Source organism: Paroedura picta, chromosome 10, assembly GCF_049243985.1.
Source record: "Paroedura picta isolate Pp20150507F chromosome 10, Ppicta_v3.0, whole genome shotgun sequence".
Lineage (NCBI taxonomy): Eukaryota > Metazoa > Chordata > Lepidosauria > Squamata > Gekkonidae > Paroedura > Paroedura picta.
In genome coordinates this window covers 71,191,654-71,216,944 of record NC_135378.1, presented here as the reverse complement: position 1 = coordinate 71,216,944, position 25,291 = coordinate 71,191,654, and the positions used below count along the sequence as shown (strand labels likewise).

The following is a 25,291-nucleotide window of genomic DNA, read 5'->3' as shown; positions in this document are numbered from 1 at the left end:
TCTCATTGGACCATGGAACTGCTGTAATATAGTCCGTTGTTCTCCACACTTTTATGCATTCTTCCCTTCACTAAGATTCACTTGCCCTGGCTTCTCTCCCCCCCTTGCCCCAGACCTTGATACGCTAGCTTCATTTCCGTCACAATGTAACTAATTGTATAAAAAAGAAATATCCCAGCAAAAATTGGCAGTGGAAATCCCTGCATTTTTGGGCTTTTCCAGTGAAAAATGGATTCTTTTACAAAACTTGAAAGGTAAAAGTGGATTTTATACTTATGGAAATGTGTGTGAGCTGAAAATGCATTAAACTTTGGAATTCTACCACAAAACTGTATTAAATATGAATCGAATTAACTGGAGTGTGAGAGGGAAGAGAAAAATAATGTTCCTCAAGTGGTTATGACTCAGACAGCTTCCAAATATAGTACATGGGCAACATTGTTCAGTAAAGAGATTATCAAGCATCTGCCTGGCAAAAGGAGAGCTCCTAGTCAGGGCTGGAGATTTAGAAGGATCCATAGGCAATGCTTTCCCCATTTCCTAAAAAACAAAACCCACGACTGTCCTATTGCTGCAAGGTAGAAATCATGACTGGCTTTCAGGGACACTTTAATAACTTTGCATCAGTGTCTTCTAAACTGTTCCACGGAACCTTGTGGTCTGGGGAAAGCTCAGAAAGAATTTTCAACAAGAAAATCAGTAATGGAAAACAAGTTGCCCTGGAAAGCAGCTTGGTGTGCTTATGTATTCAATTGTGAAAATTAGTATTTTGTCAGCCGTCTTGGGCATTGTGGTAGGGTGGGATATAAATATGCTAAAATGCATGAATACATAAACAATCACCTATGAAAGGTGACCATTTCACCCATCTGCTTGCAGCCCGGCAGGTGGAATTCCCTGCAGGAAGGGCACCATGCCGGAATTTGTCCACCCAAGTGGGCAGAAAACAGCAAACCCCCCCCCCAAACAAACAAGAACAAAACAAAAACAAACAAAACAAAAAAAATTACAACCCCAAATGCAATTTTCTACTGGAACCAACAGAAAGGAATAATAGAATAAAGAAAATAAACATGGGTAAGAACATAAGTTAAGAAAAAATGCAAAACGTTCTTGGGACAAAATGAAACGGAAATGGACTCAGGGCTTGGAAGGGTATTTCTTGCCCTTAACCCATTCTTCCCTGCTACAGTCAGGAATCTAGCCTTGTGGAGTGTTGCAGTTCAGTGTCCTCTTAAGCAGAGTCGAGGGATGCCAGCCTCCAGGTGGGACCTGGGGATCCCCTGGAATTATAGCTCATCTCCAAACCTAAGAAATCAATTCCCTGGTTTGGAGGGTGAACTCCATAGCATTACACAATATTGAGGTCCCTCCTTGCCCCAAATCCTGCCCATTCCCAGCTCCACCCTTAAAGTATCCAGGTATTTCCCAACCCAGGGTTGGCAAAACCTAGCAGAGCCACACCCTTCTAAGAACACTGACTTCAACGAAAAAGGAAGAATATTACTCTGGTTGAATAGCCCAGACTAGTTTGAGCTTGTCAGATTTTGGGAGCTAAGCATGGTTATGCTGCCTCTATTGCATCCATGAGCTCTCAACCGGTCCAGTTGTTTAGGATAGTTTGATCTTTGACTGCCCTTGAGGAGGGGCACCAAAATAGTAGTCAATTGGCACTTGGCTGTGAGACATTAGCCCTTCAGTGGTTGCGTTCCTTTCCCCAGAACTGGACAGAGTCTGGCAATGGGAGAGGAATTATCATGCCCTTATTGACTCCCTTGCGGGGTCCCTCAGGGTGTGGTTCTTTTCCCCACACTATTTAACATCTTTATGCACCCTCTGGCATGGTTAGTCCAGAGCTATGGGCTGGGTTGTCACCAGTTTGTGGATGACACCCAGCTCTATCTCCCCATGGATGACCACCTGGACTCCCCCCAGTTACATTTGCCAGATTTTTGGAAGCTGTTGCTGGATGATCAGAACAAAGTCATCTGAAACTCAACCCCTCCAAGACAGAGTTTCCTGTGGCTGGGCAGAAAAGTGGTCCTGGCCCTAAGGAAGGCCCCTGACCCTAAGGAAGTGCACTTGGCCTCAATCAGGGCCAGGGTCCAACCTGGTGGAATGTGCTCCCAGGAGAGCTGAGGGCTCTGGCAGAGCTGTCACAGTTTCATAGGGCCTGCAAAATAGAGCTCTTCTGTCAGGTCTTTGGTTGAGGCCAGTGCCAGTGCTAGGGATACCATGGCTTGGCAGAAGAGCTCCTAATAATTAATATTAATAATAATTATTAATAATAATATATGGTTAGGAGATCATCAGGAAATTCCAAGGGTTTCTGCGCAGAGGCAGGTAATGGCAAACCAATTCTATTCCTCTCTTACCTTGAGAACATGTGTGGTGACTGTGAGTGTATTATGACTTGGCAGCACTTAATAATTACTATTAACTCTGCTTAAGGCATGTTTATCAATTCTATCTGTATTGGTCCTGTGAGATTTAGAACTGTGTATTAGACTTCTTTTTATTATGACAGCTGTAGCCTTTTCTGACATACTCATATATTTTTACATCCTCACGTTCTTAAAGGCAAAAGGCACAATCTAGTACATTCAAGTCCCTCTAATTTGAGTGGGAATAATTTTAGCAAGGGCTTCTCTCTCCCACTGAAATCAAATAAGGGCTTAACTTGGGGCATTAATTTTGTATTTCTGGTGAATTATTGTGTCATAATCCCTAGAGAATCTGTTGTCCTGATTTGGATTGCCCAGATTAGCCCAATCTAGTTGGACTTTGGAAGCTAAGAAGAATCAGCCCTGGCTAATATTTGGATTGGAAACCACCAAGGGAGGAGAAGGGGAAGGGGAAGGAGAAGGAGAAGGAGAAGGAGAAGGAGAAGGAGAAGGAGAAGGAGAAGGAGAAGGAGAAGGAGAAGGAGAAGGGGAAGAAGAGTTGGTTCTTATATGCCGCTTTTCTCTACCCGAAGGAGGCTCAAAGCAGCTTACAGTCACCTTCCCTTTCCTCTCCCCACAACAGGCACCCTGTGAGGTGGGTGAGGCTGAGAGAGCCCTGATATTACTGCTCGGTCAGAACAGTTTTATCAGCACCGTGGCGAGCCCAAGGTCTTGGGCTGGCTGCATGTGGGGGAGTGCAGAATTGAACCCAGCACATCAGATTAGAAGTCTGCACTCCTAACCACTACACCAAACTGGCGCAGGGTCATGATCCTCACCTTGAAAACCCCTTGGGGTTGCCATAAGTCAGTTCTGACTTGATGGTACTTTCCACCCCACCACCCTCAGATAAACTGTTGGTGTTTGATTTCCCAAAGGCAAAGCCTGAGGTTTAATTATTAAATTAACATTCTATTTTTAAACACCTTATCTTCATTTCTTGCCAAGACCCAGCATAATCAGAGATGATTGAGCATGAAGGAAACCAACTTACCAGACTCTGGAGAAGTTGTCTTAACAGAAATTAATTTCACATTCTCTTTATCTAATGAAGTGCTGTCGGGAAACATTTAAGTAGACAATTATCATTGAGAAGAAAAAGTAGTATATTTCTGGACTAGGAGGCAGTGTGATTGGTTGTTACCACGAATCAATGAATATTCCTATTTATCTATTTAGCAAAACCTGTGCCTCTTTAGAGGCTTCCTTGAGGCAGCTCACAAACCAAAACAATGTTAAATTAATAAAAACAAAATAAATGATCAATATTAAAAACAGGCCAGGAGCATAAAACAACTTTGAGCAGTTTAAGATGATATCCGTAAAACAGTCCTTGGGCTAGAAGTGAATAATAAAAAAAGCTAAAAAACAAACAAACAAAAACCCTCCCTCAGTTAAAAGTCTGGGTAAAAAAAATATTTTCACTTAAGGCCTAAAAAAAAAACCCCTGAGGTAAATTTCAGGCAAGCGTTAAAGAGATGACATTCTCCAATATTGAGATCTCCAATATCGATAGCATTTGTTAGATCTACTGGATTGACTCCCACCCTCTTCTGAATATTATTTCCCACCAGGCTGAACATGGGGGAAGTGGGTAATTTTGATTAGAATTGTGACTGCTGCCGCTTATATATGTTATATGTTGTATGTAATTTGTAAAATGGAATTTGGGGTTTTATGGGGATTTTATTGTGTTTTTAACTGTTTTATGCTGTAAATCACCCTGAGGCCTAATTGGAGAATGGCGGTCTAAAAAATAAAATAAAATAAAATAAAATAAAATAAAATAAAATAAAATAAAATAAAATAAAATAAAATAAAATAAAATAAAATAAAATAAAATAAAATAAAATAAAATAAAATAAAATAAAATAAAATAAAATTCCAAAGGCAAGAAGAGGTCATCACCGAAAAGCCATTCTTTAGTCAACTACCACAGGCAGGAGCACAGAGAGCAAGGCTTAGGAAGATGATCAGCCATCTGGATCAGAATCAGACAGCTTCACATGGAAATGATCCCTAGTCCTTCCCCAGCTCTGTGGTTATTCTGTCCCCTCATAGCCCCTTGAATATACATGTGGAGCTGCCTTGTACTGATGCAGACTCTTGGTCCAGCAAGGTCAGTATTGTTTACTCCAGGGGTAGTCAAACTGTGGCCCTCCAGATGTCCATGGACTACAATTCACATGAGCCGCTGCCAGCGAACGCTGGCCAGGGCTCATGGGAATTGTAGTCCATGGACATCTGGAGGGCCACCGTTTGACCATCCCTGCCTTAGACTGACAGCAGCTCTCCAAAGTCTCAGGCAGAGGTCTTTCACATCACCTACTGACGCATCCTTATAAATGAAGGTCATGGCGGTTGAATTTGGGACCTTCTGCACAAAAGCAGCTCTTCCACGGAGGTACAGCCCCTCCCTCACTGATATTATCTAGGCAATGGAAAGCATTGGTAGCTGGATGAGAAAAGAATGAAAAAGAGTTTTTATTTATTTTTATTAAATTTTTCACATCCTACTTTCTCAATAATATTGTCATAAGCCTTTTGTAGCAACCATGAATATCACCCCCTAAAACTCCTCTACTTTCTCAGATCAAATACCCTCTTCTTCTTGAAGCCGCTTGACGATATATTCCCAGGGGATCCAAGTTCCTAAACTGTGTCTATCTGAGCATGTCAATGTATTTTTAGGGCGCAAGTCTGTGTATTTTCTAGGTGGATATTATGTATTGCCAATGACAGGAGGCATTGTAAGGAACTAGGCAACCAGTTATTCAAGTGCTGTTATTATAGTGCTCTTGTTCTGTTGAGAACTCTTTTTAGCCTGGTCATATAATGGTACCCTTGAGAGCTGGGTCCAAAGACTTAGCATTGGATATACCACAAAATATTAGAAGATTCCTAGCCAAGTATACTCATGTGTGTGCTCCCTGCAGACCGAAAGATGGCTCCTCTAGGGCTCTTCTGCTCTACCTCCTACTCCACTGGAATGGAAGAAATCCAGGAATGGCTCTTGGATATTGAGAAGAAGCAAGTGAGCAACAGGAAACACACTGGTGGCTAGAACATGGGCAATGTGTTGGGCATTGCTGTTCTGCCTTGTTCTCACCAACAATAAAGTTATTCTCTGGCATTAATTTTGAACAAGTTTGGCTCTTGAGAAGTACACAAAACATGAAACTGATGAAACACTGAACCAGAAATGCAAAAGGCTGCACTAGCAGCTCCTCTGTTTGATCTAATGCCATTATTCTTTTCAGCAATGGAGCATTTAGACATATCAGTATTAATACACATTTTCTTTCATATGATGGAATAAGGAAGGCAGAAGAACAACTTACTGTTCAGTTTCATTCTCTTGCCTCTCTGGAAGGAGAAGGAAATCCATGTTATCTCAAATTCCCTTCAACAGACAGCAGAAGGGTTCTAAGCTAGACTCCTTGACTTGCTAGTCTTTTGCATGAAATAAGGAAAGTTTTATTTTACACACAGAAATAGTCAATCTTGTGATGTGAGCATTCTCCAAATTCAGACATAGGTATTGAATTGCTTGTCTGTGTTCAGAAGGTGATGCAAAACTAGAGCCAAGGGTTCTCATTGTTCCCTTTTCATCCTAATGGGCCCTATCTAATAGCAAGCTGGCTTGCCCCAAGCTAATAACAAAAGCAGCCACAATGGGAGCCATCCAAAGTCAATGTAAAAATTCCTGCAAAGTCAGAGAACATTGCAGGAATGCAAAAGATACTTGATTTTAAAATATATATATATTGAATACAGACCTGGAGTTGTCTTCCAGCAGATTCTGTACAAAGCCACCAGGATGCATACTGTGAGGGTTATTACTATCAAAGCAATGATGACCGGCAAAAGAATGGCTGCAATATACAACAGAGAAAATATATATATATATATATATATATATATATATATATATATATATATATATATATATATATATATATATATAAAGGTAAAGGTATCCCCTGTGCAAGCACCAGGTCATGTCTGACCCTTGGGGAGACGCCCTCTAGTGTTTTCTTGGCAGACTCAATACGGGGTGGTTTGCCAGTGCCTTCCCCAGTCATTACCGTTTACCCCCCAGCAAGCTGGGTACTCATTTTACCGACCTCAGAAGGATGGAAGGCTGAGTCAACCTTGAGCCAGCTGCTGGGATTGAACTCCCAGCCTCATGGGCAGAGCTTCAGACAGCATGTCGGCTGCCTTACCACCCTGCGCCACAATATATATAACAGTTCACTGTTCATGGCTTTGAGGAAGGACCATGGCTTTGAACAATGTCCCAGATGCATACTCTAGTAGCAGGCATTGAGAGAGACACCTCACTTGTCAGGACTTCAGAGATCTCATGCCCAGCAGGGTGATTGGGAGCCAGAGACACCAATGATGTGACCTGGGCAGAGTCTGCACTTACTTTCTTTATTCCATTGTCAATCCTGTTGAATTCAGATCGCTTTGAACTCGGGTCTTCCTCTCCCCCCCTCCTCCCCATTGAAACAGGAAAGCCTTGTGTACGTGGTTAGGGAGGCTCAGAAGGTGGGGGGGGGGAGCCTCTTTCTTTCTTTTCTTGAAGCCTCTTTCTTTCTTTTCTTGAAGGGGGGGGGAGAAGCCAAGCAGGGAGCCTCTTTCTTTTCTTGGGGGGGGGGGAACGAAAAAGGCAGAGGAGGGAGGAAAAATCCAGGACCGACAGAAGTTGAGAGAAATTAGGGGCTTCTCCTTTAAGGCAAGCGTGTCACATGACCAGGTGTAGCCTATCAGAGGTTCTCTACCACGGAGCTTTCTTTATTCAGGATTAACAGCAGTCTCAGATATGGCACACTAAAGGTAGGGTCACTTCGGATCAATCCTTCTTGCTGCAGAAGGAAAATTAAAATCGCCCAAAATCCAAACTGAAATCGAATTCTGTGTAGAGGGCAGGGACTGAATCAATCTGGGGTTGGAATAAAAACTCCATGCAGTTTACACTCAGGTATAAGGCAGCTTCCTCTCGCTTTTCTCTAACTTAACTAGGCTTTTGTAAGCTCGTGAATATCCCCTAGGTGGCAGGCTTGCAGCCTTTATTTCAGAAGTTAGCTGCCTTTTTTCCTCATCCACAATTTGCAGCCCGTGCAGTAAATATGCACGTCATCAGGCTTTAAGGTTTAATAGCACCTTTCCCACGAGAATTCAGAACAGCACAATTATAAGAGATGCTAACAACCACTATTGCAGAGTCCTAATTTGTGTAAATATGTGAATAAAAAAGTGGGCATAAACATTCCATACTATTATGCTCTGTTGTTTGTTCTGTGCTAGAACTGCTGCTTTCTGTATGAAATCTCACTTCTTCCAGCCCTGTTCACATATTATGTCGCATGCATGCATGCATATCCTGCAGGTAAAGCTGTTTATAAGATTTATCCTCTGCCAGGCATTTGGTTGAGGTCGACCAAACCACCGCTTCCAGTTGGCCCTCAAGCTCCCCCCCCCCCGCTCTACGACCAACGTTAATCGGCTGCCCACAGGGTCGTAAGAGTTTTATGTATCATTGTTATTATCATGTTAAATTATTATTGTTATAACATTACTGCTGTTATTGTTACCTGATACCATGTGTTAATTGTATCCTCCCTGTTTTCTGTAAACCGCCCTGAGCCCTTGGGGAGGGCGGAATTAAATATATATATATATATATAATAAATAAAATAAATAAAAATAAATAAAATATGTGTAAGCCCACATGTGCATAAGGAGGAATCAATTATGCACTGTGTGTCTACCAAGATTGACTGTGTGTCTACCATGATCTGTGACAAGAAGAAAGTAAGCACCGGTCAAAGGAGATAAAAAATAAGGCCAAGGCTGATGGTGCAAAATCATGGGAATTGTAGTCCAAGAACATCTGGAGGACCACAGGTTGACCACAGGCTGACCACACCTCTGCACAGCAGGCGATGGGGAATTCCTTTGGGTTGTAAAAAGTGGGGTACAAAAATCAGCTCTTTTCTTGGCTTCCCAATTACAGTTCCTTAACCTCTTTGCTTGTGGATAAATGTGGAGCTCGAAGGTGAAAACAGTGCAGGGCCATTTCAGGGTTGATCTTCTCTTCTCTTTCTTTCAGAGAAATCCCAGACAAGACGGGAGGATTGTTTTGGGTTCATGGCTCACCAAGGACGGAGATGAGGCTGACAGTTCCAGTTTGTCATCTACCTTAAAGCCAAACCGTTTCTTTCCACGAATGTGACTAAGGGGGAAGGAGGAACCAAGTTTACTCACTGGTGTAAGAGGGGGAATCCAACACCGCTTCCGTGTTTCTAGAGTCGCTTCCTAGGAAAGAAAACTGCCATTCAAATTAAGTATTTGCAGGGCATTGTAGAGATGAAATAGCAACCGCAAAGTAAATATGTCAACTTTGTGCATGACACTTTAATTTTGCAACGTGGCTTTCTGGCACCCTGAGTCTGTCAGCAATAAAGTAGTCAAGACAAACAAGCCTGGGTCCTTCTCCCTGGCTATATTTGGGTAGCAAATATATTTGGGACCTTCACTCACCTATACTGTCAGGCTGTGTTGTATTTTGAGATGTGCTTTCTGGGTATGTTGGTTTCCCTGTGAGATTTCCAGTAGTGTTAGTATCTGGACCTGCGAAGAAATAAAAACCCTCATTTGAATGCCTATGAAACAAATACCAAGCCAAGCTCCCCGCCCCCTGCAAATTACTAGCAAAATGTTAGTCACACCCAACATGTTTCCATATTCCCAGAAGTTGCTTCCAGATGGTCACTCAACTCCATGGAGCCTTTTTTTGTTACATGAATACCAACAACAGATACCTCCAGGAACATCTGTCACTGCCATGGAAACATCCCATGAGATCTGGAATATCCCAGTGGTAAATTGCATGAGGATTTTCAGCAGGGTTCACAGAGTCAATGCAGAAATAACTCCCAAGGGCAGTAAGAGATGTTTTACCATCAAGTCCTAAGCAGAATCTGTTTCAGATGGCACTGCCAGACTTCTCCCTTCTAGTCTTTGCCAAACAGGTTTTTAGAATGCATAAAGTCATAGGGGAAACCTTTCATGGTGGGGGAACCATTACTTTCAGGACATGCCACAAACCAGACCTCTAATGCGAACAGTCATCTATTCAGTAAGATCTTCCATTGGCAGGCCTGAGGAATTTCCCATTCTGGCTGAGGGGTTGTGTATGTCCACACAAGACACAGCTCTCTTGGTTTGCCCTGTCTCTTCTTTACTGACCTTTCGAGGCCGTGCCAAGCAGTGTCACGTCATCTGCTGTATGATCCGCACTTCGGAAATTATTTCTTATTGCTAATTGGATTAATTTGGGTTTTGTTTTTTGTTCCTTTTTCTTTAGTACGTGGTTATTATTTGCTGTTATTTATTTGCTAGGCCTGAGTGTGTTTTGATATTTGATGCTCCTTTCAATTATTGTGCTGTGGTTATGATTTGTTCAGCACATGCCATGTGTGTAATGGAGCCAGGAGATCCTAAGATTGTCTGGCTGCCTGGCCAGAGTTGGTTTGCCATTGCCTGCCCCCGTGTCATGGCCATAGTATGCTTTCCAGGTAGACCCTGTTTAGCTTTCAAGAGCTGATTAGGCTTGCCTGGGTTATCCCAAATAATTCTTATGCTACAGTGTTTGTATAAGACCAATTATTGGGGGCAGGGGGAATATTTAGACGGGAAATTCCTCAACAGGGAATTCCTCAAAATTCCTCAACAGGCCAACCAGATCTATGCCATGCAAATCTGCCAGTTGTGGGTGCCAACCACAGTAGAGAACAGGGTTCACAAAGGTCTTCTTCCCACCTGACGAAAGGAATACATTGGCCTTGTCTACATTAAAAATGCCTCTGCTTCGTTTTGTGCAGAAGAAAACACAAATTTATGTCAGTAACTCAGGCAACAGCATCACAAATAAATACCTGGGAAGATCTTTGTTCACTTTGAATTCCTAGAGTAGAATTGCAGGTGGAATATTTGAAGCTACCCTTTCTTCTTTGAATGCCCGGGGCAAAAACAGGGTATTCTAAATAGTAACCTGAGGCCATTTTGCACCTTCAAGCTAGCAAGCAAACAGAAATGATCTCCTGAAAGAAACGTGTTGGGGGGTCAGAAAAAACAGCATGGCCCAGTCGCTGATCCATGATTACAAAAGCACTGAAAAAGTCATTCCACTATAAGCGAATCACTATAGGAAACTTGGCTTCCCAGAAATCTTGAACAGCACCAAGCTGAGACCTTAAACTGGCAACTGTGTGATTCAGACTCAACAAGGTTTGCATCCTTCCCCAGATACACTTTATCCCCTGATCAGTCCCAGAGGTTTTCAGAACAATCAAAAAAATCAAGAGGCTTTCCAATTTTAGTATATTTTAGTATATGTGCTGCTGAAGCAAGCACAATTCAGAGGTTTTCAACATCCATTTTAATTAGTGAACAGAGGGAATGGAGATGACATAATATTTTTTACAATTCAGAAGCCCTTCTGGGTATGCATAAGCATCTCCTGTGCACTTAATGGGATATTTCTGGATTGTAGCATCCTCTTGTATACTTCCATGCACCAGTTCCATTCCCAAGACAGCCTTAAGAATGTAAGAAGAGCCCTGTTGGATCAGACCAGTGGTTCACCATCTTGTCTCACACAGTGGCCAACCAGGTCCACTGTAGGGCCAACCAAAGGGAATAAAGACTGAGGCCTTCTCTTGAGGTTGCCTCCAACTCTGGGATTCAGAGGATTAGTACCTCAGAATATAGAGGTTCCCCTCAGCCACCACAACTAGTAGTTTGTTGATAGCCCTATCCTCCACAAATCTATCTAATCCCCCTTTAAAGCTGTTCATTCCTGATGCCACCACTACATTCTTTGGCAGTGGATCCCACATTCTGTCTTCTGACAGTATCCTTGCCTACACAGGCTATCTCTGTGGTCGATCCATTCCTTTGGAAAAGCCTTTCAGCACCAGTGTGTGTGTGTGTGTGTGGGGGGGTCATGTGTTGCATGCAGGGAACTAAGAAGACTTTATTCCACAGAATGTTCAGAGGAGTGTAAATTGTTATCTAGCTTCTGGACCCTTACATTTTTGTGTCCTTACAGCTTTTGTTGCAAGGGCTATGAGTGTACAGGCTACCAATATTTTAAAAATAAACAAACCAACAAACCATTATTATACGGCGTACCAGCAAAAGGTCCTCTGCTTTAAGAAGCCTTCACAAGGAACACGGTTGGACAAAGGAGGCAGAAGCAGAAGATCCTGCCCCATTGGAGGGCCACCGTTCCATTGCAGAACCCTTTGCAGTCTCTCTTGGAGCATGCTGGGATATGCATCCATTGAAGCCTCCCTGTGGCCATTCCTCAGGTTCATTATTCAGCCAGCTGCAGCAAAAGACCTCTGCCCAAGTCAGCAGCAGGGAACCTGAAGCTGCAGCAAAGCATCCCGGCATGCCGTCCTTGTTTAATGGGCCCGCTGTCAGCGCCTGATTATGAATTAGAGTATCAAGACAATGTCTTACCGATAGCCCTTGGAGTCAACTTGGAGGCTGCCGTCTCTGAACTCGGTGGAAGCAAATGGGTAGCCCCTGCTGATATTTTGACAAGATAAATGACAGTGTGTTAACTGCTGTGCTCAAAACATATTTTGTCAAAAGAACAATCAGTAGGAGAGAACCAGAGTCATTCTCCAGCACTGTTGTCTGAACATCTCTGGTCCCAGCCATATTTTTTTTTTGACGAGGAGGAGGGAAGGGGGAGATGTTGCTGCAAGCGCAGTGTAAAATTAAGCACCTTCACTGAATATCTGAAGAGCTGGAGCTTTTTGCTCCCCAAAGAAGTCATGGATTACAATCCTTCACTGAATATCTGAATACAGGAGTGAGGCAAGAATGTCCTTCCCCGAAGCATTAGAGAGACTGCAGAAGGGCCTGTTGTTGAAGGATGCACGGAACGAGAAGGAGCACAGCGGTGATTTGAAATTCAGATGATCAGAGATTTTTTGAATACTGTTATCACACATCTGCCACAGCCAAATTTGAAAATCTGCCTTCCAGTGACTGGATCGGAAGCAACACTGGGGAATTCAGGGGACACCTCCTGCTCCTTCCCTTTCTCTCCATACATGTGGAAGCCAGGAAAGTAAGGGATGTGGCTCCATGGAAGAGACTCTGCTTTGCAGGCAGAAAGTCCCTGGTTCAATCCCCTGCATCTCCCGTTAAAATGACAAGGCAAGAGATGATGTGAAAGTCCTCAGGGTTAAACTCTGGAGAGCTTCTGCCAGAGAGAGCAAACCAGCCTTTTTCAATGTCTTGACAATGGAGCAGCCCTCAAAATAAATTTTCAGGCTTTGAGGCCCACTGGAACTGATGTCAACTCACCATGCCTCCCTGCCATGACCCTGGAAGCGATATGACACCTGGAAGCGAAGTGACATCACCACCCACACCCTTCACCCTTCTTTCACTCCCTCCCTCCTCCTTTACTACTACTATGGCAGCTCTACCTCATGTAGGACAAAAAGAAGGACAGGAGCTGAAAGGTTAGCCTGGGCCCCCTCCATACCCTGCCACAACTGAGGATTACACCCACAGCCAATCCACTAAGCCCTCCTGGCAGGGGCAGCCAGTTCCATAGCTTGTAGCCAAGCCCATTAAGGCAGGAGGGGAAAGGCCGCAGACCCCCTCTGGAGCTCCCATGGACCCCTGGGGACCTACGGAGTTCTGGTTGGGAATCTATGGACTCCTGAAGGAAACAATACTGATCTTGATGGACCAGTGATCTGATTCAGTATGAAGCTCATTCACCCTTCCTCTCCCCATAACAGATACCGTGTGAGGTAGATGAGGCTGAGAGGGCTCTGACTGACCCAAGGGCACCCAGCCGGCTGCATGTGGAGGAGCGGGAAAGCAAACCTGGTTCTCCAAATTATAGGCTGCTGCTCTTAACCACTAGGCCACACTAGCTCTCCCCAAAGCCAACAAAGAAAGGGTCTGTGAGCTCAGTGGAAAAGAGCAAGTGGAGGAGGAGAAATAATGCTCTGCATTGCTTAAAGAGGACACTGTGCTTTCTTGTAGCATATCCAGCTTTGTGAGGGCTTGTGCAGTACATATAACAAGAGGTGACAGCAGCCACTGAAACAGGACCAGGGAAGGGAAGAGCTGTCAAATCTCAGTTCTTGGGATGGGTTCATTTCCCAAAGCATTTCTCACAGGTTCTTATTGGGTGGGTGTTCGGAGAGCTTGAGGTTAGCATTTGAGGAGTCTGAAATTCCCTGCTGTGAAGCATAATCAAATACATCTGGAAGAAAGCCATCGCAAAGAGATAAAAACCGAAGCCAGCCTATGTGCTCCTTCGCTGAGCCTTGTCTCCTTCCGACTTTAAATTAATCCGTTTTGTGCCAACAGCACATGCAGGCTAGCATGGGCTGGAGATGTGTGCAGAGGTACTTTCCATCTAACTGTGCCTTCGGTTGCAGCCTCAGCCCTGGCCGAGTGTCACTGGATTTTGTCTGGACGCTGCAGTAACAAGTCTAATCTCAAACTGATTTTAAAAATTTTACTATGGGTTGGGTACAACCAGTTTTTCAACTTCAGAAAGAAGAAGAAGAAGAAGAAGAAGAAGAAGAAGAAGAAGAAGAAGAAGAAGAAGAAGAAGAAGAAGAAGAAGAAGAAGAAGAAGAAAAGGGGAGTTGGTTCTTATATGCCGCTTTTCTCTACCCGAAGGAGTCTCAGAGCAGCTTACAGTCGCCTTCCCATTCCTCTCCCCACAACAGACACCCTGTGAGGCGGGTGAGACTGAGAGAGCCCTGATATTACTGAAGAAGAATTATATGCCACTTTTCTCTCCCTGAAGGAATCTCAAAGCAGCTTACAGTCGCCTTCCCTTTCCAACAGACACCCTGTGAGGTGGGTGAGGCTGAGAGAGCCCTGATATCACTGCTCGGTCAGAACAGCTTTGTCAGTTCCATGGTGAGCCCAAGGTCACCCAGCTGGCTGCATGTGGGGGAGCGCAGAATTGAACCCGCATGCCACATTAGAAGTCCACACTCCTAACCACTACACCAAGCTGGCAGTTCCCTTTGACTACCATAAGGCTACGCTACAGATCATGGGCCTTGCGTGGTCAAAAGCCACATGAGAATGCAAGGCTGTAGCAAGGAGGCAAATTGGATGAAATTCATTGGGAATGCTGGCTGACTCCAACCAAAGGCATCCTTTAAAGAACTGGAGGCAGCACAGGTGGCAGATGGGTGGCCAGGAGGGCTGCCGAGAGAGAGTCTGATCAAGTGAGAGGACAGTGTACTCATGCAAGTGATAGGTATTCAGATTCACTTGAATGCATCCAAAAGGCTTGCTGAGCAATTGGCTCCTCACTCAAAACGTACCAGCAGGACGTGAGATGAACCAGCAGGCAACTGAGCAGAGCTAGTGACACACAGGGACTTGCATGTCTAGTCCCTCACCATTTCATCAAACAAATCTTTAAAACTTATTTTAGCCAATTAGAGATCATTTGCTCTCAACATCTGTTAGTCCATACAATTCATGACATTAAAATGCCTCTTAACAGTGCTTAGAGCAGGGGTAGTCAAACTGTGGCCCTCCAGATGTCCATGGACTACAATTCCCAGGAGCCCCCTGCCAGCGTTCGCTGGCAGGGGGCTCCTGGGAATTGTAGTCCATGGACATCTGGAGGGCCGCAGTTTGACTACCCCTGGCTTAGAGGGTAGGGAAGTCCTCTTACTTGATTGATCAGATTTTTTTTACAGCACTGCTCACCCAAAGAGTCTCATGGCAACTTACAACCTTAAAACCAATACGATAAAAACAACATACAAGTCACAAATATAAAATATTAATATTAATTAAATTAATTAGAATATTAAACCATTCATTTCTATTACCACGCTGCTGATAATGACAGCCCAAACATGTGGTTATCTTGACTTGGAAAATTTCCTCTCTTGAACAAGCAGACTGATTACTGTATTTGCCGGCATATAAGACGACTGGGCGTATAAGACGACCCCCCAACATTTCCACTCAAAATATAGAGTTTATTACATTACATTACATTACATTACATTACAGTACTATGGGCCACTATGGGCAGCTATGTCTATCCCAACTGAAGTGCACCCGGTGTATAGGACGACCCCCTCACTTGGAGGCATGATTTTCAGGGGGGAAAAGTAGTCTTATGCGCCAGCAAATACTGTATATTTTACAACTCAAAGTAATGAAAGTTTAGTTTATAGTGAACTTCACAGTAAAATAGAGAAATGTTACACTTACTTGTGGAGTTGCTGTTGTTTGTAGTTGATAATATCTGTCCAACGGTGGTGGTTGTTTGAGATGTATTATTAGAAGATGATACAGAAATATTTCCCAATGATGAAACTGAAAACACAAAATTTAATATTAGACTATTTCCCTCGCCAAATCAATGTAATTTGCCTTCCATTTACCATTGTTTTAGCTTCTTGGTATACATTCCACAACATGGAGGCTAGCTTGAAGGATATCAAAATTCAAACTAATGTGGCAGTAAGCTTTTCACCATGGCTAAATCTATTTAAACAAGAATGTGGTTGGTGCAAAATATTTACTGATTTTGGGGAGCACATATTATTTATTTTATTTGTGTGCCAACCTCTGGAAGGCCACCAAGGCAATTAATAGTTAAAACAAACGATTAATATTTATGTTTGGGTGTGTGAATGCATATACAGATAGTATTTAAAACAGAGCAGGAGACAAGGATCATTAAAAGAATGCTGGATAAAACAAACAAATTCTTCACCTGTGGGCAGCATATCATAACAGAAGCATAGAAATGAATGACCATTTCTGCATGAGGAATATGCCCCTGGACAGCCTTCGAATGTTGGAGGCTTCTACAGCCCTCTCCACATGATGTCACCTGCATCTTGAGGCTGTCAAGGAGCTGGGTCGGGTTTTGGCCATTTTAAACTCGCGATGAGGGAAATCACCAAAACTGGATTTACTGCCCTCAATCCCGCATCCCATCAGTGAGCAACCAGTGAACAACAACAAGCCCGTACGGAGGGGGAAAGGTGTGATAGTCTCTGCAGCATTGTCCTGCCCTCACACCTGCCCTCCCCTCTCCATTTCCTGCTCCGAGTAATTTTTTAAAAATGACGTAACCACAAACCTACATTGTCAAAGGTAAAATAAAATCTTCTGCAAAGTGTCCATGGTCTTTTTGGGATCAGGCAGGCAAAACATAGCCCCTTTTTGTGTTTTCTGGAGGTGGGGAATGAGCTGGGAAAGAAGGGGGGCAGGTGGGTGATCATGCATCCTTCTCCTGATCACAGATGGTTCTGAGCACCTTGTTCTAAAGCCAACCATTTACACAAAATGACTTTTTCCCTCATTAACTGTTGAAAGCTCCGACGTGTCTGTTTCTATTTGAAATGCCATTTTGAGTAAGTGCGCCTGTCGGATTTATTTTTTGTTCGAAGGGGTGTGGTTAATTTGTTAAATTAGTTGCTAGTTAGAAAGTTGGTTTATTTTTAAAATTATGAAATTCTAAATTTAATTAAGTATGTTGCTTATTTATTTTAATTATGTTGTAATGCCTCGAGCCCTATTTGGGAGGCAGGCAGTCTAAAGGCATCGTCATCATGATGCTTACAGAGTGAGACAGGAAAAAAAGAAACTAGGCTTCAACCTTATCTGTGATTTATCCCCCTGTGCAGCCAAGGAATAGTATCTAGGTAATACATTTTACTGATTGTTTTATTGATTTATGTAACACTTTATGCTATATTCTGCATGCAATTATTTTTATGACTGGTCTTGGACCGCAAGAGAGAATGAATGAATGAATGAATGAATGAATGAATGAATGAATGAATGAATGAATGAATGAATGAATGAATGAATGAATGAATGAATGAATGAAAGAAAGCAAATTGGGAGAGGAATCTGGCTTCTTCTTCTTCTGCAGCATCTATGCCCTCTAAAATTTTGTTTTTGGAGATCAGCAGACCTTCAGGAATAATTTTGGGAGACTGATCAGGGAATGGTAGAAGTGGCAGAAATTGTCATTCCCTCTTCTGTTTTATTTTGTTGGAGGAACTGGATGGCTGGACTATGGACCATTCATGCTTGAAACGTTTCCAGGATGCAATGTAGTGATTTCCCCTCCCTCCTATCATAACAATTGTGCAAAGGTGCTAGTGAAACCAGGGGGTGGGTTTGATAAATAAGCTACCAGGGAAGCCTCTCTCATATCCCCTAGGTTTGCAGTAGCTTAGGGCTTCTCTGTATAAAGCTGGCATAATAGCATTAATACTCACTTACTTTGCAGAGGAGTTGGGAAGATGAATTAGTAAATGCCGCTAAAGCGTTTTTGAAAATGAAAAAGTGTTAACCTTTATTAGAGGGAGGCTCTTCCAAGGGACGATTCAGCTTCATTCCGAGACTGTAGCCGAGAATTAATCACTTTGAGAAGAGTAAATGGCACTCTGAGGAAATCATTCCAAATGTGATTTGCCCCATTATTGCTGTGCTGGTTTTGATGTCAGCACATGCTTTTTTCTCGACACTGTAAGGGAATGCAAACTGAAGTTCCAACTCTAGCAACGGTAACTACAGAGGACTCATAGAAGCAGGCAACCCAGAAAGGAGAACTAAAATTACTGAGGTGATGCAACACCTGTCCTATGCTGAGTTGACAAATTTAAGAAGTTGTCATCTTTCAGCTTAGAACTGCTGCTCATTCCTTCCTTGTCAACAAACCTTAGTCTGAAGGTCACAAAGGCCTTTATGCACTGGTGTTTTCCTTCGCTTTTACCAAGCATTCCCATTTTTCCCTTCAGCATGCCAACTTTCACTTTGCAGGAGTGTTGGGCTGTCGTTTTGCTCCCTTCGGTGCTCAGTTCATTTTCTGTTTGCAGTATCTCTGTTTTTTTTTTAAGTGCTGTTGCACAGTCCCCCCCCCCTTCTTTGCTCCCAAGGTGAAGTTGATTCATAAGCCTAATGATTCCATAGGATTTTCTCTCCCCCCGCTTTTCTTGCCCCTGGGGGGCCAGTCCTCCACTGCCCACATTATGCCACATGACTGGCCTCTCCTTATTGGTGAGTTTTATGCTGGGTGTGTTTTTTGAAACTGTAAGAAGAGATTCTCCAAGCTGTGTTTACTGCCCAGGAGCCATTTTAGCAGATTTCCCATCATGTCAATTTCATTTTTTTAAAGAAAGGAAATCAGACTAGTGATGCATTGCTGCCTTGCAAGACTTGAATCCCTGGTTTGTAAAAAACACCAGGAAAAACTTTATATGGTGCTTTTCTGCCCTGACTTTCAGTATAGCCAAAAGCTCGTTTTGGAGGGCATTAGGCTAAAGGACAGAAAGTCCCTGGTTTGATCCCGAGTTTGGGCCTTAATTTTTCTCTCTCACAGAATTGGCATGACAACAAACTGAAGGTAATGTTTCTTCCCTTTCAGTACAGTCAATTGCTCACTTTGGAGGGCACTGGGCTGAAGAACAGAAGGTCCCTTGTTCAATCCTATGGCTGCACACTTCAGTGACATAGGCCCTGATGGATCATGACTGGAGTTTTAAATAGACTGCCTTTCAACATCATCTGGCTTTGTCCTATGATGTCATCTGGATCCATTACATAACTGCGAGTTGAGAGGTTTCTCATCTGGGACAGGGTATGTCTTTGTTGCATCCTGGGCAGGGGGCCTGGTATAGCAGCAGGACAAAACTGGTGGAGAAAAATGATGTAACTGGAAATGACATCATGTGTCACTGTGATGTCACATCCAGTTAAGTGACTGGAAGCGCTGTAGCAGAAACCAGAGATGATGATGCAGTGTCAGAACCCAATGATCTGGCTTCCTGATAAATTTCTTATCATGGCCCAGCAGGGATTTAGGGAGATCGTTCCTCAGGTAGGGAATATTTAGATCCCTCTCTTTAAAAACTGCTGCTGGGACCTGGTGAGAAAATGGGGAGGTTCTTGCAATACAGACTGTCTCCCCAATGGAAACAGCTCATTGTAACCATATCCAGAAGTTATAATGAACACATGTACAATTTGTCTACAGTGTACACTTGATTTTTCTTTATACATGTGATGAGCAATCCTTTACAGCTGAATGTGTACATTTGTTTAAGTCCCCAGTTTCATTTGTGAATTAATGCACCTTGGCTCTTTCTTACAAACAGGTGTATGTGCAGTATGCACATATAGTTACTGTAACATGTCAACAGGGCATGTGTCCCTGCAGGGACATAGCAGGAAACCTGTGGGGCAGGCATGGGTGGGAAGGGAGTCCTGGGTCAGCATTCTAATCTCTTCATCCCAAGGAAACTGCTGTAGTGTACCAGCTGAAGCTTGGAGGGGGTGGAGAGGACCAGAAATGACTCCCTCCTGGGAACATAGGCCACAAAATCAGAACCCATGGGGCTTAGAATCATAGAATCATACAGTTGGAAGGGGCCACACAGGCCATCTAGTCCAACCCCCTGCTCAACGCAGGATCAGCCGTAAGCATCCTAAAGCATCCAAGAAAAGTGTGTATCCAACCTTTGCTTGAAGACTGCCAGTGAGGGGGTGCTCACCACCTCCTTAGGCAGCCTATTCCACTGCTGAACTACTCTGACTGTGAAAATTGTTTTCCTGATATCTAGCCTATATCGTTGTACTTGTAGTTTAAACCCATTACTGCATGTCCTTTCCTCTGCAGCCAACAGAAACAGCATCCTGCCCTCCTCCAAGTGACAACCTTTCAAATACTTAAAGAGGGCTATCATGTTCCCTCTCAACCTCCTTTTCTCCAGGCTGAACATTCCCAAGTCCCTTAACCTATCTTCATAGGGCTTCTTGCAGTCCACAAGCCATATATTGAACAATCTCACCCTGAATAAATGAACTTGACAAGGGCATGAGAAAAGGTCAAAATTAATCCAAAGATAAAGATACTTCTCCTTATATACATACAATTCTTACACTAATTTTGTTACACTTCTCTTTCCAAAAATCAGGCTCAGATTTCTTGAATTAAATTGTAGACCAAATGTTAATTCTGATTTGAAGGAAAGTCCTTGAAGAAGATTCACTGGAATGGGAGATGGAATGAAAACATAAGGCAAAGAGATTTAACACAATCAGTAGACCCTTAAGACACTGAGGTATGCTAACTATACCATATTCATTATTACAATAGTTTATCATTAAAATTCCAGAGAAGTACAAAGTTGAACCCTACCTGTGCTTGCTGAGGCTGGGCTTCTTGTCAGAGATGATACTGTGGATTGTGTACAAACAATGTTAAGTATTCAATAGGATCATTTTTTATTGGTGTTCAAGTTAATCTGACAACATGATGATAAAAAACTCTGCTAGGGACTAACTGAAACCAGTGTCCCCTTAGTAGACCCTCAGATTTGATATTTAGTCTACCTTATTTACAAATTATGGCATTTTATCTTGTGAAGTAGGCTATGCTGAGAGAAACTGAATGGTAAGATTTGTGGGTCTGTGAGGGGGGAGAATAGGTGTCCCATCATGGATATATGAAGCTGCCTACAACCAAGTCAAGTAGTTGATCAATCAACATCCGTGCTACCTGTTCTGAAAACCAGGGGTTCATCAGGCTCTCAGTCTTTCATTATGATTGCTGGGTAGTGTTTGTGGCAATGCAATTATAGGGCATGGATATCTCCTAGGGTTGCCAGTTCCAGATTTAGGAAATTCCTGGAGATTTGGAGATGGGGCCTGGGGAGGAGGGTTTGAGGAAGGGGGGGCGACCTCAGAGGGGTATAATGGCATAGAGTCCACCTCTAAAGCAGCATGTAGGCATGCTCAATGATAGGCAGTCAGAGCTAGGAATGCCAGTCTGCAGGTGGGACCTGGGGATCCCCTGGAGTTACAGCTAGAGAGATCATTTCCCCTGGAGAAATAGCTAAGAGTGGCGAGGTCCTGACCAAGGTGGTCTTGGGTAGCCTGATCATGTTAGATCTAAGCATCTAAGCAGGGTTAAAGGTAAAGGTATCCCATGTGCAAGCACCGAGTCATGTCTGACCCTTGGGTTGCCATAGCGTTTTCATGGCAGACTCAATACGGGGTGGTTTGCCAGTGTCTTCCCCAATCATTACCGTTTACCCCCCAGCAAGCTAGGTACTCAAGCTTGGGTACTAAACAGGGTTGGCCCTGGTCATTGCTGGGATGAGGCCACCAAAGAAGTCCAGGGTGTAAACTGCACGGAGCTTTTATTCCAGCCCCAGATCGATTCAGTCCCTGCCCTCTACACAGAATACGATTTCCGTTTGGATTTGGGGCGATTTTAATTTTCCTTCTGCAGCAAGAAGGATTGATCCGGAGTGACCCTACCTTTAGTGTGCAATATCTTGGAGTGCTGAAAATCCTGAATAAAGAAAGCTCCGTGGTAGAAAACCTCTGATAGGCTATACCTGGTCATGTGACATGCTTGCCTTAAAGGAGAAGCCCCTAACTTCTCTCAACTTCTGTCGGTCCTGGATTTTTCCTCCCTCCTCTGCCTTTTTCGATCCTCTCCCCCTCCCTCCAAGAAAAGAAAGAGGCTCCCTGCTTGGCTTCTCCTCTTCCCCTTCAAGAAAAGAAAGAAAGAGGCTCCCCCCCACCTTCTGAGCCTCCCTAACCACGTGCAGAAGACTTTCCTGTTTCAATGGGGAGGAGGGGGGAGAGGAAGACCCGAGTTCAAAGCGATCTGAATTCAACAGGATTGACAATGGAATAAAGAAAGTAAGTGCAGACTCTGCCCAGGATTGTTCCCCAGAGGCAAGCAATGGCAAACCACCTCTCTTCATCTGTGGCCTTGAAAGCCCTCCTGGATGCTGTTAATTGGCTGTAACTTAATAGAAGTTTCCAACCTCAGTAGCAGTAAGAGAAAGCAAGGGATTTCCCCTTAAGTGGGAGTCACAGTGTTCTTCACCTGAAACTCTCCATGTGGATTATTTATATTAGTATGATAAATCTATGACACCTGGGATTGAACCTGGGCCTTTATGCATGCCAAGCTCTCCAACGAGCTAGGTTCAATCTCTGAGAGAATAATTGTGGTGTCGTGGCTAAAGAGTTGGAAGAGGATCTGCCACGGAAGCTTTCTGGGTGGCCTAGGCCAGTCACACGCTCTCATCCTAACCTACCTCACAGAGTTGCCGTAAGGATAAAATGGAGGTGAGGAGAAGGATGCTAGCTGCTTTGGGTCACCAAGGGTAGGACATAAATAAATAAACAAATCTCTACAGTTACATCTTGAATATATGAATACCACAAGGCAAAGCCTACATCCGCAAGGCACTTAATAACAACAACTACTACTACCACTACTACTACCACCACTTTATTTATATAGCCCTCCTTTTCCAGTTGGCTCAAAGCAGGTAACAAAAGCCATCTGTTCTTTTTCTCTGCTGAAGCAACACTGAAGAAAAAACCCGTTTGCAAAGACCGTGGCAATATCTATTTTCTGATCATTTGAGAAGGAAGTATTTTTTAAAACAATATACATCTACCACTGCTACAGTCTAGATGGCCCCTTAACTGTTGTTCTGTCACCACTTTCCTTTTGATGATGCATTGCTTCAGTAATTAATCAAGTCATCTGCTCAGCCTTCTGACGCTGAGATTCAAGCGCAGGAAATATATATATTTTTTCCTGAGCTTCACGCCAGGAGACGCAAATTGATGGCAGTACATGGCGGCAGGGGAAGGAGTTATTTTTCTAGAACAAAGCCACCCCAATTGATGGGCCTGTTCTCAAAAGATGATTAAAAATAAGATGATGAAGGGTTATGCCTTACTAGGAGGTGCTTGCGTTGTGGCGGATCTCGTAGCAGGACCAGCAGTTTCCTGAGCCGAAGCTAAAAAGGAAAAGGGGAAAACAACAATGATATGAGTGTTAGGCATTGTTCTGAACCAGTCTCTGTCAAAGGAATAATTAGCACTCAAACAGAGGGAATGGAAAGGAAGCAGGAGTCTGTTCTGCACGGCAGCTGCTTGAACAGTTGGCAATACATCTCTTTGATGGTTTATTGATTAACCTTTTCTATTATAAACTGCCAATTGTTTAGCAGTTTTGTGGTACCAGGGAATACTGCAGTCACGACTGGGTGCCTGCTGCCCCTTTATCTACCTAAAAATATTTCCAGGTACGCCTGTTTGGAACATATTTTCAAAACTTTGATCTCTTACATCATATTCTCATTAAAATGTGGACAGTTCCTGGCTACTTTGGTTGACATGGCCTACAGAAGCATCGCCATTTGTGGGAAGTATATGTTTGTACTCCTTTTCTTTTTGCCCAATGTGAGAATATGTTCAGGTTCTTATTGACTTGAAGGTAGCTGTGAGCCCCTGGGATGAATGCAGGTGAAAGAAACACAAGGGATCATCAAAGAAGGTTGAAATAACTATGGAAGATGCTGTGGCACAGAGCATGCAAGCTGAAGGTCTGCAGGGGTATAAAGAACTGGGAAATGTTTCAGACCTTTTCTGCACCAGAAATTTGCCCCGACTCAGCTCATTCAGTGGCTAGGCAAATTCCTGGTTCTGCATGATATCGGCGCTGTCCTGGGGCAGGAGACGGAGGGAGCAGGAAATGGAAGGGGGAGGATAGCTGTGAGGGTGGGCAAAACGCTGCAGGGACTGTTGTGCATTTCTCCCTTCACACAGGCTTGCCCCTAGTTGCTCCCTGATGTGAAGCGAGATAACAAGCGGCAAATCCAGTTTGGGCAATTTCCCTCATCTCGAGGCAAATCTGCCCAAAACTCGAGTCAGTCCCTGGACAGCCTCCAGATGCAGACAACATCATGTGGAGGAAGTTCTAAAACTTGCCAGCAACCAGAGACTGTCTAGGGGCAGATTTCTCATGCAGAATTGGTCCTTTGTATCACCCAGCTGAAGTATCAGTGGATTTGGGATCTCTTGTTTATTTTATTTATTCCACTTCTATCCCACCACTCCCATGAGTGACTTGTGGCAGCTAACAATCAAAATAGAACCACATTAAAACCCGTTAGAAATAACAACATAATCCCAAAACCAATTGGCAACCAATAACTCTTCCCGTTCCCCCACTCACACAGATAGATACATATTTGGGTCACAACAAGTTGATGTTAAGAAAATGCTTGGTTTGCAGAGATAAGAATTGCTACCTCTTTTAATTCTTGCTTTTTAAGAAAACCCCAAAAACAGGCATTGGATCGTGTCTGTAATTGGATCCCCCCCCCCCAGACTTGCACCTATAAATGGAAATGGATAACATGGCTGTGCGGCAAAAAATAACCTCTCTCTCTCTACCCGCACATGTGTGTGTGTACAGTTGGACTAAGTATAATTTCTTTCCAGTAAAGATACTTAACTGCTCCTGTTGACCGCCCATTGACTCTGCTCTGAAAGGGGTCAATCCACTATGAAAAGCTTAATTATATGGCAGCTAATAGTGTGAAAAGGAAATTATAGTAGACAGCCCAGGCACAGGGAAAGTCTATTGGCGGTGAGGACCGGTCTGAAAATATGAGGACAATGTGAAATATAAATTGCCATCATTATTGAAGACACTATAGAGCAGTAGTAGCTGGGAGGTTTGAGAATCCTGCTGGCAGGAAAAAAGATGTCACTTTTAGTGTTCATTAAACAAGTACACAGTCTGGTGTTTGTGCTATTTTAATTTATTGCCAGAGCTGGATTTTACTGATTGGACCGACAGGGCCTGGAAATATTCTCCCTTCTCTGCCTGGAAACTGCCCCTCTTTTATCTTATTAGCAATTATTCCCTGGACCCCAAATTAACCACTTTCCTCTATTAG

At 43.5% G+C, this 25,291-nt stretch overlaps 1 protein-coding gene across 2 annotated transcripts in view; it reads right to left on the bottom strand.

The window, feature by feature from the left end:
- Positions 1–25,291, bottom strand: part of EMCN (endomucin) — a 39,297-nt gene that overhangs the window by 2,890 nt on the left and 11,116 nt on the right. The window contains exons 2-10 of one of the 2 annotated variants that reach the window (XM_077300776.1): positions 23,282–23,341; positions 20,707–20,745; positions 15,756–15,860; positions 11,982–12,047; positions 8,994–9,083; positions 8,718–8,768; positions 6,224–6,319; positions 5,786–5,810; positions 3,439–3,500 (exon numbers count right to left, since the gene is read on the bottom strand). In XM_077300776.1, coding sequence (XP_077156891.1) covers positions 3,439–3,500; positions 5,786–5,810; positions 6,224–6,319; positions 8,718–8,768; positions 8,994–9,083; positions 11,982–12,047; positions 15,756–15,860; positions 20,707–20,745; positions 23,282–23,341 — 594 coding nt within the window. Of the gene's footprint in view, positions 1–3,438; positions 3,501–5,785; positions 5,811–6,223; positions 6,320–8,717; positions 8,769–8,993; positions 9,084–11,981; positions 12,051–15,755; positions 15,861–20,706; positions 20,746–23,281; positions 23,342–25,291 lie in introns of both variants that reach the window. The other variant, XM_077300775.1, reaches the window with a different exon arrangement.